We start from the raw sequence: 17,928 nt of genomic DNA on the forward strand, positions 1-17,928 counted from the left end.
CTCCATCAGTTTCAGAAATGGCTCCCTGAGCCCCTGAAGAGCTCACCAGAACAGGTGGTCCTATGGGCGTTATCATCTCTTGACTGTGCAGGCACTCCTGTTTCCACCACATGAGCAGACAGACACCAGGCCACCAGTTCCTTATTACTTTATGGAGCTGACGTATTCAGCAATCAGTAGCCCTGGCACTGCTGGCGTGACATGAACACCCTGTACAGTACAAGCGTTTCATGGGGTGCCACCCCCTTCTTCACCGCTGCAGCAGGAAATTGCCGGCTGCCCCAGCCTTTAATGCTTAGGCACCAGCACCTGGCGTAGCTGGCACCAGTCCAGGGGCAGTGCCTCCCAGCAGCAGCGGGCATCAGCACCCTGCACTCTGTCAGGGGCTGTGGGGGAGAGGCTGTGAGGGCCAACAGGCAGGTGCAGACAGGGCTGTTCTGTGGGGAAGGGCCAGGCCACACAGCAAGCCTCTGGCATCAGCAGGGCAGGAGTAGCCAGCTCACCTGTGCCAGGCTTGCAGGGCCCATCCTGCCCTCAGGGCCTGGTGGGTGCCTTTGAGGTCTGAAGCGCTCTCACCATGCCCCTGCTGGTGACAGGGCAGGCCCTGGGCAGCCAGCTGCAAGGCAGAGGCAGGTCTGGGGCACTGCATCACCATGGTTTGAGTGAGGGTGACCCACACAGCAGCCAAGACAGACCTGGCACAACAGGAGCACAGTGCAGGGACGGGCACGTCAGAATGTTTATTAATAAAAAAAGTCACAATAACTTACTCCCTTTGTCACACAAAGGGCTCGGTATAAAGAGCTGTGGCCTCCTAAGGTAACACAGGTAAGTGAGAGGTGGGTACTCTTCTCTTGTGCTCCGAGACAGTTGCCTTCTCCTGTCCCCAAGGGGAAGTGCAGCCAGCACAGGAGCTACTGGCCACATGGGGCCTAGCACAGGAGCAGCCACATGCCCCTGCCTGCAGCTGGTTTGCAGGCAGCACAGTCCAACACAGGGTGCACATGCAGAATATATGGAGACCACGGGCACTGGATGCCAGAGGGTGTGCGAGCTGCAGTGGTGGAAGAAAGAGAAGTGGCTGCTTCTTCCCATAGTGCTGAAGGGTCTGTGGAGCACAAAAAGTGAAGTAGTAGGACAGCAGCTGCTTGCAGGCAGGGGGATGTGGGGCTGGCTGGAAGCAGCCCTGCCTGCCTCGCTGCTGCCTCACACAAGGTCTAGCCTGGCAGAGGGGGGAGGTCAGCTGTGGCTACTTGTCACACTCCAGATCCTGGGCCCCCTCAGCACCCTGGTAGTGCATCTCACAGAACTCCTGAATGCGACTACAGGCCTCCAAGATCATCTCCTCAGGCACAGTGATCACCACACGGAAGAAGTTTGGGTACTCAAAGCACTGAAATGAGAAAAGATGAAGCAGGCAGATTACCTGGCATAGTACTGTAGTTTGAGCCCTGCCCTGGGGCCATGTACTGCATCAGCAAGTGAAAATGGTCAGTGTAGGACAGACTTGAGGACAGCAGGGCTGGGTGCTCAGACTGTTTTTTCTGCTCCAAGCAAATCTCCCATCTCTATCTGTGTAGATGTGATGCTGTAAGGGTGACAGGCCAAAGGACTCTCTATGGACTATGCAGGACCCAGGAAATGGGCTGGAAGGAGCTAGGGAAGGAGAGGGCTGGAGAGTGTCCAAGGCCCAGTCTGTATTTAATGCTGGAAGTGGAGCTGGAAGGAGGTGGGCACAGGGCACAGATGTTCTCAGCCTGTAGTCCATCCCTATGCCTACAGGGGTGGGGGACTGGAAACAGGGCGAAGAAAGGAACATAGGTGGGAGCAGTCCCAAGCCTCTGAGGGAGCAGCTTCAGCAAGGAGGTGTGGGGGTACATAGTGTTCAGGGATACAGCTCTGCCAACTTGAGAAATGCAGAGCAAGCCTGGAGCTGGGAAGATGTTGGCAGCCTGACCAAGGGCTGTTAGTCAGCCACAGGCTGCCAGTCCCCATCCCTACACACAGCGCTTGGCGCTCACAGCCAGCACATACACACCATTACAGACCATGGACACTGCACACACAGCTCCCAACCTGTCCCCAGAGCTCAGAGCTGCAAAGCCCTGTTTCTTCCCTCCCCATGCTTTGGCCCCACAGCTCCCTGGGGCTTTCAGCGTTAGGCTCACCGTGGCTGGCAGGCAGAACACAGACTGCTCTGAGATGAGTCGCTCAGTGAACTCCACATCATTTTCAAACTCAGGGAAATGCTCCATCTCAATCTCAACCTGCAGCAGAGGGATGTAACATAGCAACCAAGGGTACCAAAACTATCCGCAGTGTCCCTGCTTACCCACATGGCCCAACAACTTCCCAGTCAAGTGCAGCTGTCTGCCCTCAATTTTTGCTCATGATTTGGGCTGACTGGAATGTAAGACACAAACAGAAACATATAAATGAAAATTGGGGCTTCATTAAGAAGTAGTCATTAACTACCTAAAGCTGGAATTTCAGTTAAGGACAACTTTAGTAAAAAACTGATCACAAAGATACAGTAACCAATTAGAAGTGAAAAGGAATAAATCTGGTATTAAAAAAGAGCTTGGGAGAGAACTGTAGTCAATATGCATTAATTATTCTGTCATGGAAAAAATCCATATGGTCAGAAAAACCCAAACTAATGTTTTGGTTTAAAACAAAAAAACAACAACAAAAAAAAGAAAGATAGAAAGATCTAGAATATCACAAACAAAACAAATCCTTGTAGGATGATATAACCGGTAAAATGACACAGAAATGCTTAAGTCTTCAATAAATATTTCTGTCCTGTATTTGGAAAGAAGGAGGCTGTCCCTTTATCACATAAAGACAGTGATATCCTAGCCATTTGTTTATAGCCAAAGATTATTTAAAACATCTCATGGAAATATTCTTAAACAAACCAGGTGAGAGATAATTTGCATGCAGAAGTTCTGAAAAAGCCAGTGGAAGAAAAGTTTTACCAAATGATTAAGTTTGAAATAAATGTTCAGATACTGCAGAAATACAATAGGTGTGAAAGAATCTTAGAACTATGCCTCTACACAAAGAGCTTAGGCAGAATGATGTGTGTAGCTATCAGTAAGATGGGAAACAGGGTCAACTGATAAAGACTTATCTATAGAACATGAGTGAGACTGTTATTGCAGTATTCTCCAGTTCTGGGTCCACATTTTTAAAACCTGATGAAAAACTGGAGACAGTACGAGACAAAAAAAAAAAAAAGAGAAAATTAAAAATGTGTTAAACTTAAGGGACTTAAATGTCTCAATTGAGCTTGTTGAGATGAAAAAGGAAATTGCACCACATCATAAAAATTTAAAAAAAAAAACCAAAAAACCCCACCCCCAAACAGGTATGGAAAAACACAGAAAAAGAGGCAACAGCATAGCCAGAAGACAGACACGCTAGTAGGAAGAAGGCTACATATTCAACAGGAGGTATGATAGTCTGGCTTGTAGTATAGGGGCTTCCCATTGCCAGCTGGCATCAAATCCAGGTAAAACAATATTGTCTTGCAAAGTACAAGCCATTGAGTTCTGTGCAGGAGCAAGTGGATGAAATGTACCAGCCTCTGCTATGTGAGAAGTGAACAACGTGTTCTGGCCTTCTAAAGTGACCAAGGGATGTATCTACTGCACAGGGCAATGTGAAAATACACTGTAACAGAGACCTGGTGCCAAGCACCAATCTGAAACCACTGACAAGCACTGGCAATGAGACCTAGGGCGAGCATTGATGATCTGGAAATGGCATGTCACTCTCCTCACTTACCATGAGGTACATGGCTCCCGCTGGCCGGACAGGCTGTAGGCCAGGGATAGCTGATAAGGCAGCATAACAAAGGTCAGCATTGGACTGAAAAGCAGAAAGAAGACATTTCAAAACAGGAGAAATTCCAGGAAGCAGCTCAGCGAATGGAAGCCAAGCTCTGGACCAGGACTATAAACAGGTTTGCCCACTGCAAATAAAGGGACAACGAATGCAAACAGCATGGGTGATCATGGCCTTGAGTACATCAGGTGTGACTGAGCTGAGGTCAGCAGGTCAGTGCCAAATAACCCATCCCCTGGGTCACCAGCTCCGGCTGCAGGGCTGGGCTACCTGAAACTTATCACAGCCAATATTTCTGCTCCAGTTACCATGTCTCCTGCTGGAGTTGGATTCGTTGGGCTCTCCTAGTCTCAGAGAGAACTGCACCTTGAAGTAGGGTGGGGAGGGATGATGAGCTAGAGAGATATGACTCCCTCCAAACAATCCATGAACAAACTGTACTGACCTGTTACAGCCTGTTTACCTTGAGGATGCTGAGGGTGTTGTGGTAGAACTCAGGGGGTGTTCGGTGCAAGATACGTTCCAGTGCTCCTTGGACAATTGTACAGGGTCCTAGGATCCTTTGACTCAGTCTTAGAAGGCCATCCCTGATCTTAAAAAAGATGGTGATATTTGCAGCTCAGACTGTGCTTCCCTGAAGGAAAGGGACACCTCCAAGGCCTACTCTCCATATTTCTACAGCTGTTCACACCCCTCTCTTCAGTGAGCATACAGAGTACTAAAGAACATTTGCTTGACTATATGCCAGGTATTCACAGACTATTTACAGTGTCATTCTCAGTTGCATACTGTAATGCCAACAGAGACAACCTTTGGAGCTTCCCAATCTGACTCAAACCAGGCTGGAATATAGCTAATACAAATAAAGCCAGAGCTGTTCCAAATACCACTTTGCATTTCCCTTAAGTTTGGGCCCACAATCCACACTTTCAAAGCCAGGTAGGGACAACCAACATTAGCTCTTCTGCTCACTCAGTTGGTCCTCTCTTCTCCCTCTTCCTCTGCAGGAAGCCCTCTAGGTGGAAGGGTCACTGCAGTAGATGGTTGTTCTTGTAAGACAGCTGAACAAATAGCCAGGTAAAACACTGGCAGCACTGCAAGATGCTTTGTTCTTACTTTTAAGAGAAACCATATAAGAGCACATAGAGACCACACATGGAGTCCACATGCTGGATAAGCCATGCAATACCTTCAGTATACCTTCACTGGAGCTATCTGAGAAGAGAATTAGAAGCATACAAAAAGGACAAGGCATCTATGAAAGAGCAGCAGAGACAAGGAGTGTGTTACAGTGTAAATGTGGGTAGAAGGCCATGTATGGGAGCAGATGGAGCAAGGAAGGGACATGAAAAGCCTAGAGGTGCAGAAAAGCATGTAAGCAATTGGGTGGCACCCATGTGAGAGAAGAAGAGCAGTGCATGCCTGTATCAGTTAAACCCCTGGTGATCCACACACTGAAGACACTGCAGGGCTGTTGCCATGACAGCAACACTCAGCGGTTCTCACCTCATTACCAAAGATGTCTCTCCTATCATGAATTAGGATCCAGCCCATCCGCCAGCCAGGGACTAGCCACCGCTTTGCCAGGCCACCACAGGACAAGATTGGTACACTGGTGCTGAGAGTTGCAATGGGTTCATATTTGCAGTCAGCAAACACCTGTGACAGGAGGCTGTGTTAGGGCTGTCCCCGCCTCTTATTGTGAGAGCTGTGTGTGCATGAGGTATGCATGAGGCACAACAAGGGAGTCAGGGAAGTGATGCGAAATTGATGGTGAAAGCTCCCAGCTTCAAGGTATGAACATGGTAAGTGCACTTCTGTTTGGGAAGAGGAAAGGAGCTGGACATGAGCTCCAGGACTGCAGACCAGAGGGCTGGGAGCTCCAGGCATGGACCCAGACACAGTAGAGGGGAGTAGAGCTGCCACTCACCTCTAGAGACCTGGCTGCCACAGCCAAAGGGCAAGTGCATCAGAAAGGACAGGCAGCATGAGGGTGCAAAGAACTGCAACCGACACTCACCATGTCTCCATAAATCTCGTCAGCAAGGATGGGCACACACTGTCTTGATGCCACTGTAGGAGAGAGGGTATTCAGCCGGGCCACCCTGAATCCTCCATGGGAGCAGACTTGCCCTTTGCTGCAGGGCCTGGCAGGGCTCTGAGGGAAGCTCTGTCCCAGGGCAGAGGGTCCCTATCTTCCTCCTACAGACTCTTCATTCGAAGAGCCCAAGCATTGGAGATCCCTGCCCTGGCTGAGCCTAGTTCTGCTCTCACCTGTGGGGGCAGGCAGCACAGCCCTCCCACTGACAGGCCAGGGCTCAGGAAGCATAGGGCTCCCTGTGAACACTCCCTCTGCAGAGCCAGAGTGAAGAAATGAGCAGTCCAAGCCACACAGAGTGTTTGAGGAAGAGCAAGACACAGCCTCTGCATGTTCTTGCCCAGATAGGGCAACACCTTCACACTGAGCAAGCCCTGCTTCCTGAGCTGGAGTTAGTCATGAGGAGAGAAGCAAAGCCCAGGGCCCATGGTGCTGCAGTGATCGAGACATAGGCAACGTGGGCAGACACTAGGCTGCAACCATGCCCTAGATACACACAGGCAGGCTCACCTGCCAGGATCTTCTGGAGGGTGGCTCTTGCTGAACACAGAGCCACAGGGGTTCGACGGGTTGTTCACAATAAGGCAAGCTGTCTTCTCATCCACCAGAGACTCCAAGTGCTTCAAATCAATTTCCCAGGCCTTCTCTGGCTAGTAAAGTGAAAAGAAGGAGAAGTAACAGCTGAGGAACTGTACTTGCCACACAGGGTGAGGTGTGACAGGGTGACCAGGGTTGCTCAGGTCCTCTTCACCCACTTCTCAGGCAGGGCCAGGGTATTTGAGACAGAAATGTCAGGGCTGCCCCTTCCAGGCCTGCCACCACTTACCAAGAGGTTGTAGAGTTTGACCTCAATCCCCATAGACAATGCCAGAGTCTTGTAGAGGGAGAAGCCGGGTCGTGGCACCAGGATGTTCTGGCCTGGGTTGGCCAGCACTGCCAAGGCAAGCTCTATGGCCTGGCTGCAGCCACTCGTTAAGATGACATCCTACCAAGAGCACACAGGAGTCAGCAGAAAGCACAGCCACTCTGAAGTGCCCCAGCCACATAGGAGTGACATAATGCCCAGGCTCTGCCAGGTTAGAGCTTCTCAGCCAGAGACAAGTCCAGAGCCTGACTGAAAGCAGGAAACCTCCAACAGCTGGAGAGCTCAGCCTCCTCCTGAGGAGGGTGGAGGAAAAGGGCTCAGGGCAGGGAATGAGAGCAGCAAGAGGCTGCTGTGGGCCAAGGCCATGGGCTAGCCTTCAGTCCCACAGCTGGGCAGGGGAGGGAGAGAGCTGGGGCAGGGCCCCCATGCCGTGTGGTGTAGGCACAGGCAGCAGCACCCTGCCTGCACTGCAGTGGGAGTGCCTCAGCTGGGCATCAGTACCTGGGCCTCCAGTGGTGCCTCTGGGCAGTTGTAGTATGCGGCCACTGCTTCCCGGCAGGACTGGTAGCCTGGGGAAAGAAGAGCCAAACATGGAAGGGAGGTTTTTAGAGACTGTTTCCTTTTTCTTGCCAGTACAAGGCTCACAGCTGCTGCCCAGCCGGCAGAAGCCCATTTGTTAGTGACACTGTCCCAAGGTGGCAGAGATTGTCCTGCCTCAGGCCAAGCACCGTGCAGCCCCAAGGCTGGGCCAGGCAGGCCAAGAGCAGGGACAGACCCTGGGCAGGGAGGCAGGCTCTGGCCCCAGCATGTCCTGGACACAGAACTTGACAGGGGCAGGGTGGAGGGTAGCCAGGGAGCTGCTCTGACCCAGCAGGAGGCCAGGTGCTATTGCACAGCCTCCATTGTTTAATGATCCTGTCATCACATGGAGTGTCCTGTGAGGCAGGCATGCTCTATGCTCTGTGCATGCTTCTTGCACTAACTGCAAACAAGGCTCATATTGTCTGTAAAGTCAGGGAGCCCAGGGGGACCCCTGGTCAAGGCAGATCAGAAAGGAACTCGGCTGCAACCCATGGCAGGGAGACACAGTCTTGAGCCCTTCTGGGTGCCTGAAACCCTGCCTGCTCTAATGACTGGGGGAAGCAAACATGGCTTCTGCAGGAGGCTCTGGGCCTCAAACAGATCCTGCAGGGAAGGGCACTCAGGTGTATATGGGGGATACACACACTTGTGTGCTCATTGGACTATTGGTGAGGGCAGCTGCAGGGTGCTGCTGGAAAGATGTCTGTGGGCTCCATATACCTGCTGTGGGGTAGGAGCTGGCACATGCCTTCATCCTACTCTCACAGGAAGAGCCTTGTCAACTTACCAACAGATGGAGCATAACCGTTGTATCGTCCTGAGTCCAAAACCTCCTTCACAGCCTGTGTGACCTCATCATTTGTGGGAAGGTTTCCAAAGACCGTCGGGTCTCCTTTTCAAAGATTGAAAAATAGTAAAGTTCTCACTGATCTGTGACAGGCACAGAGCTGTGTAGTTGTCTGGCCTATCCCTGGGTGTTTGCACAAGCTTTGTGCTTCAGAGCCCTGCAATCTGCCAGCCACAGAGTTGACCCCACTGCCTGGAGGCTTCAGCCACAGCACTACACTCACCTAAGGACAAGGAGATCATAGCTTTCTTTGGGTTGGGCTCCACCTTCATGCTGTCTACGATGGCTCGGACAGGATTGAAAGTCTTCTTTGACATTTCAGAAGCCCTGACAGCCCATCTTGGCTTCCGGCCCTTCACCTTCCCCAGCGACATACTGTTCCCATTGGTCTTGAGATGAACATCCAGCATAGGGGTATGATCTCCGTGGCCATTCACTTGGATCAGGTATGAGTCCATCCTGAGAGCTGTCAGTGTGAAGTGGATTTCCTGGGCTTAGTTAACATATGCCAAACAAGGGATCTGCTGTTTGGGGACACAGCCCATGACTCTCCAGAAGTAAAACTTCTGAAAGCTGTAGACCCTACCTACTGCCTATGACAACTCAGTCAGCAGCAGCAAGTAGGGCTGTGTTCAGGTCCAGGATGGAGTGAAACCCCAGACATAAGTGAGAGCACAATGCAATGGGAAAGATAAAGGCACCTCTCTGTGCTAGCTGCACCACTGCCTAGCATGGACTTGCTGTGCTGAGGAGGAGCAGGCCCTGCTAAAGCCAGCAGTCAAGAGTTAGCAGCATGTTGTAGTCACTGCTTGACTGCAGATTCAATGTTCCACTGACAGAAGGTCAGGGCCAGGACACCCCCCTCCTCCCCCAGCTATCAACTTGCACACCTCAAGCTGCAACCACAAGGATCAGCTCACTGTGTGTGTTCACATCCAGGAAGTCCCTCCAGTCTGTGGACAGAAACGCAGCACTGTTTAAATCAGATCTCAGATGCCAAAAAGGTAGTTCTGGTCCAATGTTATCAGGATGCCCTGGGCAGCGGCAGGGTATAGGTTACAGACACTTGCCTCTGTCAGCGGAGCAACAGCCCAGCCCAGAGACCCTAGATCAAAAGGCAATGCTTAGAAAATGGAGCAAGACTGGTACAGCCAAGAGGAAAATCAGGGAGGTGGTGGCACTACCCTAAGCAAAGGGCCTGTAGTCTTGGGCAAGGCTGGGTAACAAGCAAGGCACAGCAGAGGAACAGGTGCCTTCTAGGCCCAAAACCACACACAAAAGTGACTCACACACCCCAGCATGTATACCCAGAGCACAAGCCAGACCCAGCCAGCAAAAGCCTTACTTACAAACTGCTGCTGACTCAGGGCTTTCCACCTGCAGAATGTTAGGAATAGGGCACAGGACAGGCAGAGACCTCCTGAGCCAGCAAGCCTGTTATTGCTGATACCAGCACACTATCTTGTAATCCTGCCACAAACTGCTTATGCTCTCTGTACTGCCCTATTTCTCTGCTCCACTGAAAGGCAATTCAGTGAACAGTGGCCCTTTCTTGATGGTAATGACTTAGCTCCATGCTCGCAGATATTCACAACACAGGTACCCCTTCCTTGCTGCAGAGACTGAGCTGGAAGGGTTGTAGTATTGGCTGGTTCAGGCAGGATTTGCCATCTGAACAAACTTCTCACTGTTTCAGTGAAGTTTGCACCTAGAGATGCCCCATGCTGCTGCAGTTACTCTGCCAGCAGTGCCTCATTAGCCTGTTTACAGCAACTCAGGCTGATCTAACAGGGTCACAAAGCAAGACTTAAGCTTCTCTGCTGCTAATACTTTCTGGGTCTCCTTTCGACCAAAAGAAAGGCAGCTGCAGAAACATGCAGCCAGGATACATAAAAACTGAGTAGAGAAATGAGCCATATATCTCAGTTCAACAGCAGGGCTGAGTCCCAAATGCACAGTGCAGAGTCTATCCCAGCGGAGCCTTCACACCACTCTGCAACATGGTTCTCATGCAAAGGGGAGATGCAGACACAGGCACAATAGATGCCTTCAATGTAGGCAGCCAGGAAAGATCTCCCCACCTGTCCCCCTGAAAGAAGCAAGGTACTAGAGCATAGCACTTTACCTTCTACAGCACAGAGAGGAAGACACCAACAAGCTTGGGGGTCCAGTCCCTACTTTTCATCCAGGATAAATCCCCTTGAGAAGAAATTCCTGCAAATTCATGCCCATGAAATAAGCCCCAAAACTGGGCGTTGGGACTGAATTGTTTAGCCATTGGCTCACAGAGAGGGCTGCTCTCCCCACCCAAAACCGCCCTCTCCTCCCCATTGCAACTGTGTTAACTTCAAACAGCTGGAACATGCCTGCACATTAACTCTTTCTGGGGGCAGCCTACAGAGGGACACAGCTTGGCTTCCTGGAGGCCCTGGGCTGTCACCCTTTGGCACCACTTCCCTCAGCCCTCAAAGACTGCGGGGAGCAAATCTGCACAGAGTCCAGGTAGTCCAGCCCTAGCACCTTGTAATGCACCAAGAGTGGGTTGATGGACCCCAAAGCCTGCGGAAAGCATCAGTCTGTCCTGACCTCAAAGGCTCTGGGCTCCCAGTGCACCAGCTGAGAAAGGACAGTTTGTGGCATCATTACAATCGGGAGACATCTTACTCCATAGGCTGAAGGGAGGCAGGCACTTCCCTAGCTGGTGTCTTTGAGGCACCAGGACCTGAAGGGTTAAAGGAAGCTCAAGTTGCCATAGGTTTAGGGTTTTTTTTTTCTTTTTTCTTTTTTTTTTTTTTCCGGTCACTGCAAGGCCCAAGCAAACTCATAATTTTGGCAATTCATCAGAAATTATGCAATTCTTCCCGCTCTGATGGTACTGCAAAGCACAGATGACACCATTCCCAGAAGGCCCTTTTTTGCTAAGTGATGTGAAATCTATGCCTTCCTGTCCCTTGACTCCTGCAGGCCTGGGAGAAATGAGAGGCATCTGCACCCTCCCTGTCTTCCAAGGGCTGCTCCAAGTCTTCCCTTCCTGCCTTGGCAGCAAATGGCCGGAGATCAAAGAGTGGCTCAGGGACAAGAGGGATCCTGCTAATCTTCTTGCACCCAGACTGTTGATGCCTTCATTGCAGAGGCCAGCGTTCACTGTGATTTTTGCCTGTTTACACCTGCTCCTGCGTGGGAGGAGGAGGGACCACTTGCACTCAACCCATGCTCACTACACCACCAGCAATAGGGCTGCACCTCCCTATGCACAAACAGTGGCTCTTTCCCTCAGTGTTGGGGCTGGGGTGATGCTGCTGGGGAGTCATGGCCTGCCATTGACCACAGTGCTGCAATGGGCACTGCTGAGGCCACAGTGGGGGCCAGGGACTCGAGGCTGGAGGCAGGGTGGGAGGTGGTAGGGTGCAACCAGCGGGTCTGGCCAGGGTCCTCACCTCCAGACTGGCTGGCAGGCCTCTCACAGTAGCTTTGGACAAGGAATAGCACCTTTCAAAAACACTCCTGAAACCAGGACAACTCCACAGAGAAATGTCTTGTGTTGAAACTGCTTGGACTCTGCTGAGAGCTGCACAGTTCCAGACTATTTTCTCTCTTCTTTTTACTGAAGCCTGACATGAGTGACCTTCAGAAGTTCATGCAGACCCTCTCCAAGCACATATGGGTTATTGTCTCGCTTACCCCAGCTGGCCCCATCTCTGGCCATGCTGCAGCCCTGCCAGAGTTAAATGTGGCATTGGGAGGCCTCAAGGACGATGCTGCATGTTCTGCCTAGCAACAACCCTGAAGCTGACGCAACCAGAGCTCTACCCATAATACTGTACACAGCAGTGGGGTTCAGGGGAGGGCACAGTGGAAGCCTGCTGCCAAGAGGGGAAAAAAAAAAAAAATGTGGCTCTGGAGACATAAGTAGACCCACTTACATAAGGCTGAGGACCTGGCCAGAAGCAGGGGGAGGACAGTGGCGTACAATGGGGTCAGTGGTTTCTTCTGCTATTGCTATGCCTTTCTCCTCTCTCTGCATGACTTCAGTCCTTCTCTGGATGCTCTCACATGGGGTCTGCAGCCCCCCACCACCTTGTGCACAGAGCCTCCCAGGGCTGAAGCATGAGCTCACAGCTCAGCACTTCATATTCTACAACTATGGCCAAGACACCCCTTGTGTGGTGCTGTGAAAGAGGTGGCCATACCCTGCAGGATGCATTTCTGCCAGCAAGGCTGCTGGCTGTCTTGACTGTCAGGACTTCTGTACCCCACTAGTCCTGACTAGCCTCCCCCCCTGCAGTTTGCTCCTCTACCTCAGTGGCTCTCCCCCACACGTATCTTGTTGCATATCTCTTCAGCTCCTTCTTTCTTGTGTAGCTTGAGCAATTTTTGTCTCTTCCTAGGGGAAGGAGAAACTGTGATGGCTTCAATGCTTTTTAGTACTGCCTTACTCTGGTACCAGGATGGCCCAGTCCCGTTTCTCTGAACAGAGGCCAAGCCAGCAAGAGCAAGCAGTTCCCTCTTCCAGTACCAGCCACAGTTACAAAGCAGGACTGACAAATGGCTGCTTGAGTGGAGCACAGGCTCAGGCAACGCTGAACTGACAAACCTGTGTCTCTGTCATGCTGCAGGTAGGACATGCACCAGTAAAGTTTTGCCCATATGCCCTGCACCCCCATTCAGGGTGTGCTGCTACAGGGACAGACATCCAACTGATACTCTGCACAAAAATCCACCAAGGTCAATAGCAAATAACTTTACCAGTTACCGCCTCACATTTTGCTTTTATTTTCAGCAGTTTCTGTCTGCTCCTTTCTGACACTGGTACAGCCCCAACCAGTTCAGGGCTGGTATCCACAAATACGCGTGTGGCCTAATCCCTGTTTGGTCTCTGCATTTCCAGTTGAATCAGCTTTTAATAACCAAATATGTGATTTTTTTTCCTTTTTCTTTTTTTCATCAATTTATCGTTAATCTCTCATTTAGATGAGCAAACAGCCATGAAGCCTCCTTGGCTCTCATTAATTTTGTGACTGTTTATGGATTCCCACAGCATACTTATCTCTATAACACTGCGGCAGGTCTCCTGAAATGCAAGGGACAAACCTTGTCTGTTACAGGTCAGGTCCCATGGGCACTCTGAAAATGTACATATTCACAGTTAAATCTGCCTGGTGGTGTGGACGGGACTGCTGTGCCAAACCTACATATATCTGTATGAGTCTCTGATGAAACTGCAATGATGGTTGTGCCTCCAGCAATCTTAATTGCCCAGCATTCACTTGAAATGGAGCATAGCACCCGTTATCTCTTTGCATAATCAGAGCAGAGAGCTCAAAAAAACCCCAGCTAGATTCTACAAAGCTGTGCAAACATTGTGTTTAACAGCAGGAAGATGACACAACCCACAGAAGAGGGACTCAAAGCCAGGAACCAAGTGACTCAAAAATATACAGTAGCTACTTTATCTATCTGCCTGTACTTAGGATCAATTCTGATTTGATCTCAGAAATGAAAATAGGAAAGACATTAAAAGGCAAATTGCAGAGTCTAGCTAGAGAAGCCTCATTCTGGAAAAGTAGCCTGTGTATAGCAAGCAGTTTGCAGGGTGCTCTTGCCAGCTATGTGAGCTGGGCTTTGGAAAGGGGAGCACTGGCACCTGGGGCCTGTCTGATCTGTGCGCTTCTTTTGAAAGTACAACAAGGTGGTTCACACCGTGCATGAATGCAGGGCGTTGCAGTAGGAACAGTGATACTCTGGTATTACTGAGGCTCCTGGTAGAGCTCTCTTCTGCAGGCCCTGGGCCAGGCTGAAAACAGCTGCATTAATACACCTGCCTTAATGAGCGCTACATCCTACAATTGCAATTTCCCTCCATCAGGAAAACTAGGGAATGTAAAAAACAAATGCTTTCATGACCATGGCATCCTGTGGGCCTCCCACAATCCCAGTGTCTGCAAATGCAGTGCTGCAAATTGATACCAGCTATGCTGGGCAATCCAGATTGCTCTCCCCAGCCATGGACCACTGCAGCACTGGGGAGGGGAAGGAGTCCAGCAGCTATCAGGGCCCTTGCACGCTCAGCCTGGGCATCAAGTCCCTTGTAGGCATGCTGAGAGACACAGAGTGCACTCCAGGTTCACGGAGACTTGGAAGCACTGGTGAGCTACAGGCCCAACAGCCACAATGAAAGACTTGCAAGCCCTATTACAGATGCTGAGAGGAATGCTCCACAAAGTGTGAGTTTTAGTGGCTCCTGGATACAGGCACAGTGAAGAGAAACACCTTGTCCAGCCTTGTGTTTTGCTTACATCCAGGTAAACATTATGTAAGTGCATACCCTGTGTTTGAGTTATGACTTCAGAGACTTGAGCTGTTGCACGCTTTGTTGTGGCAGCTGCCCCCTTGATGGCCTTGAAGCCACAGGGACAGTGACCAGCCAATGGGAAAGGGATGGAAAGGGGCACGGTGGCTTTGTGGGGCAAGGCAACACCATGAGCTTGCAACGAGTGGGGTGGGCAGCACCAGGCACCTCCTTGTCTCAGAGCACAGACAAACTAGCCCCACTCATGACTGAATTTGAGCCCCAGTGATGGAAAGCCACCATCTGCCCAACCGATCTGCTCCAGCAGCAACTGCTCATCTCCTTACAAAGTGGTGGAGTCCGTGTCTGTGGAATAAGTATTGTGTTCTTTTGGGAGTGCCTAAATCACATCCTTTTTGCTTCAAGCTAAGCTCGCTGCTTGCTGACCAGCAGATAGGTAGAACAAAATATTCTCCTCCTCTGACAGCAGCTTTTTACAAGTTTGCAAGTTGTTAAGAGATCTCCCTATTAGACAAGCGTGCAAGTTGTTAACAGACACCTGTTGTGTCAAATGAGAGGACTGAGATCAATCTTTTTCTCACAGGTTGTATTTCTAGAGCTTTCTTTTGTTTTCCTCTGGATCCCCTCCAGCTGATGTACTTGTCTCTGGAAACACAGCGTGCAGGACTGGAGGCCTAACCAGTGCTGAGGCAGGGGGCAGAAGAATTTCTTCACGTGTCCTACACGTGACATTCCTGTTTATACACCCTAGCAATGTTAGTTTTTTTCGCAACAGGATGACATTGTGGACTTGAGTTCAGTTTATCATTCACAATAACCTCCAGTTCTTTTCTGCAGCACTGCTGCATCATCATCATGCTGCGCTCATTGTTCCCGTGACTATTTATTTATGTGGGACAGTCAATAAATTTGGCTGTAGTGTTCAGCAGTGATTGTGCTGCAGCTCCCAGCTGCCTCACACTGGAGGAATATGAGGCAGTTCATGACTTGCTCCTTCCACTTCGCCCTCCAAGTTCCCAGGGAGGGCACTGAACCAGGTCAGAGCTCTTGGCCCATGGCAAGCCAGGCCAGGCCCTTCCCTCCCCTTAGTGCAGCAATGACATCAGGAGCAGCCAGAAACAGAAGAGCCAAAAATAAAAACAATTAAAGAGAAGCCAAAGCAGAGGTGAAGATTAATATCGGTGTCCTCAGCTTCCTGTTGCTGTCTTCTGCTGACTGCTACTTGTGGCAGTGAGAATAGGAATCCAGAAGATGACGCTGACCAAGCTCAGCTGTGGTACTTTGAGCAGGAGTGATGCAAAGCATTTTTTTAACAATTCTCGATATAGCAACAGAAATGGAGTAAGATCAACTCAGTTCTACAATGACTTGAAGTTTGTACCTCACTTGTTGGCAGCAAACACTCTAGTAAAACACTGAATGCATCACCACAACAGAGCAGTGCTTCCCAGCTCTCTCTTTGAACAAGTAATTCCAGAACATCACAAATTCCAAAGAAAGCTTCAGGTCAGGTTGGTGGATGACCAGCAGCAACACTCTGTGTAAGAAACACTTATTTCATCCCTTCTTGTGACCCATAATTAGTCAGCTTAGTTGTTCGTGTCCCTCTCATGGCAGTTAGAAGCTCTACTATGCAAAATGGCACTGCTTGTGATCCTAGAAGTATACAATGGGTTGCTAAAGCTTTTAAGCTCATCCAATGCATGGCAGCAAGGAGACCTGGGTTCTGGCACATGAACATGAGTGATGCAACGTATGTACACCAAAAGGTGCGTGCAACAGCCTCACTGCTGAGCATCTGCACTTTCTCCAGAGCCCTCATCCTAAGCTCCCTATGGTCTCCTCATTTCCTATGTCATCATCATCATCCAGCGCCTGTCCCCTCTGAAATGGGTGTTGAACAAAGAGTTCTTTTGTTTTGCTTCTCTTTCCCAAACTAAGTAAATTTTAAGACGAGTTTTCAGATCTCCTGTCCTTCGTGGAGTCAGGCAAAATGTTGAGGAGAGTGTTTTCCTACAGTGCTGAGGTGCAGAAGTACTGCAGTTTATAGGCTTCTCATGGTATCAATCTGTAGGGTTGTTGCTGTTGTTGCAAGGACAGAAAGGTGAAGAAATCGTTCTGTTGCTGCCAATCTTACAGATGGAGGAAATGTATTTCTGCATCTTAGTGACAAATTTGGACCTCTTGGGGCACATATTCAGACAGTGTCTGAGACCTCATGGTGTAACCCTGTTTCCCTAAAAGTCTGTTTTCCTGAAATGCAACTAAAGTATTTCTTTGCAATGGTAAATCTTTTCCAGGCAGCGTTTGGTCAAACTCCTGGATAAAAGCATTCACTCTGGCTGTGGAGTTTTCTACGCTTCCCTCTGTGTTTCCGAATTGTTCCACGTTTATATTTTTCCCATGACACACAGCCTTTCCTGAAGCAGCTCTGCCCTTACCAGCCCTGGGAAATGCTTCTTACATTTGTGCATGGGTGAGATCTTAGGCACTTGCCTTCACTCCAGCAACCACCAATAAACAAAGGAACAATTCATTGCCTCCTTTGCTGGAAGGTGATGGTTGTGCTCAGCAGCCTCCTGCGGTGGGATGGCAGCCAGTCCCACTGGGCAGCAGGACATTATTGTACATGGAAATGGGGCAGCCAATAAAAAGGTCACATCATATTGTCTGAAGTGGCCTCCAGAAAGACACAGAAGAGGTCTATTTGATTCTGTATGGATAAATATAAGGTAATGCATCTAAAGAAAACTACCTGAACGTGGCCTGCATAGTGCTGAACTGGAACCTGGCAGTCGCACTGCAGGACAGATCCCAAGGTGTTGATGACAGTCCTCCGGAGACACAGGCTCCGCATGCCTGGGCAGCTGGAGAAGCAACAAAATGCAATGTGTTGCCAGGAGAAGCAGAGGACAAGGCAGAGGCAGTCATTCTGCTGTGATACAAACCCCTGGTGCACTCGTGTCTCCAGTGCTGCATAGAGGTCTAGTTACCGCATCATACGATGGATTTAGGGGAGTTAGGGAAGGTCCAGAGAAGGGCAGCTGATACAGCAAAGGGAATGGTGCCACTACTGTGTGAGGAGAGACTGAAAAGGCTGGGACTTGGGTTTGAGAAGGGAACAGAGGGACAGGACGAGCTGAATGCAGAACACTTTCACCAAAACCCACAGCACAGGAAAAAGCGGCTCTTGGGAAAACTAGTCGGTGCTCCGTTTCCAGTCGGTGCAAACAAGTACTTGCTGTATGGCAGCTGGGGAACACCAGGCGCCGTGCGCCGAAGGGAGCGGCCCGCGACCTGCCCTCCAAACACCTCCCTCGGGCGGGGCAGGGCCCGGCCACGGCCGGCGCCGTTCACCACCCTTGGGAGGAGCC

The 17,928-nt window shown here is 50.3% G+C and overlaps 1 protein-coding gene across 1 annotated transcript; it reads right to left on the minus strand.

The window, feature by feature from the left end:
- Positions 1-710: 710 nt before the first annotated feature.
- On the minus strand, positions 711-10,511 carry TAT (tyrosine aminotransferase). The gene is given in 13 exon segments (XM_030025250.2): positions 711-1,393; positions 2,169-2,267; positions 3,793-3,876; positions 4,316-4,444; positions 5,359-5,511; positions 5,873-5,925; positions 6,461-6,479; positions 6,481-6,600; positions 6,777-6,935; positions 7,317-7,384; positions 8,185-8,289; positions 8,468-8,710; positions 10,370-10,511. Coding segments are annotated over 12 exon segments (1,368 nt in total). The 5' UTR covers positions 8,703-8,710; positions 10,370-10,511; the 3' UTR covers positions 711-1,249.
- Between the last annotated feature and the right edge of the window lie 7,417 nt (positions 10,512-17,928).

The sequence above is a fragment of the Aquila chrysaetos genome, chromosome 9 (genome assembly GCF_900496995.4).
Source record: "Aquila chrysaetos chrysaetos chromosome 9, bAquChr1.4, whole genome shotgun sequence".
NCBI classification, from domain to species: domain Eukaryota; kingdom Metazoa; phylum Chordata; class Aves; order Accipitriformes; family Accipitridae; genus Aquila; species Aquila chrysaetos.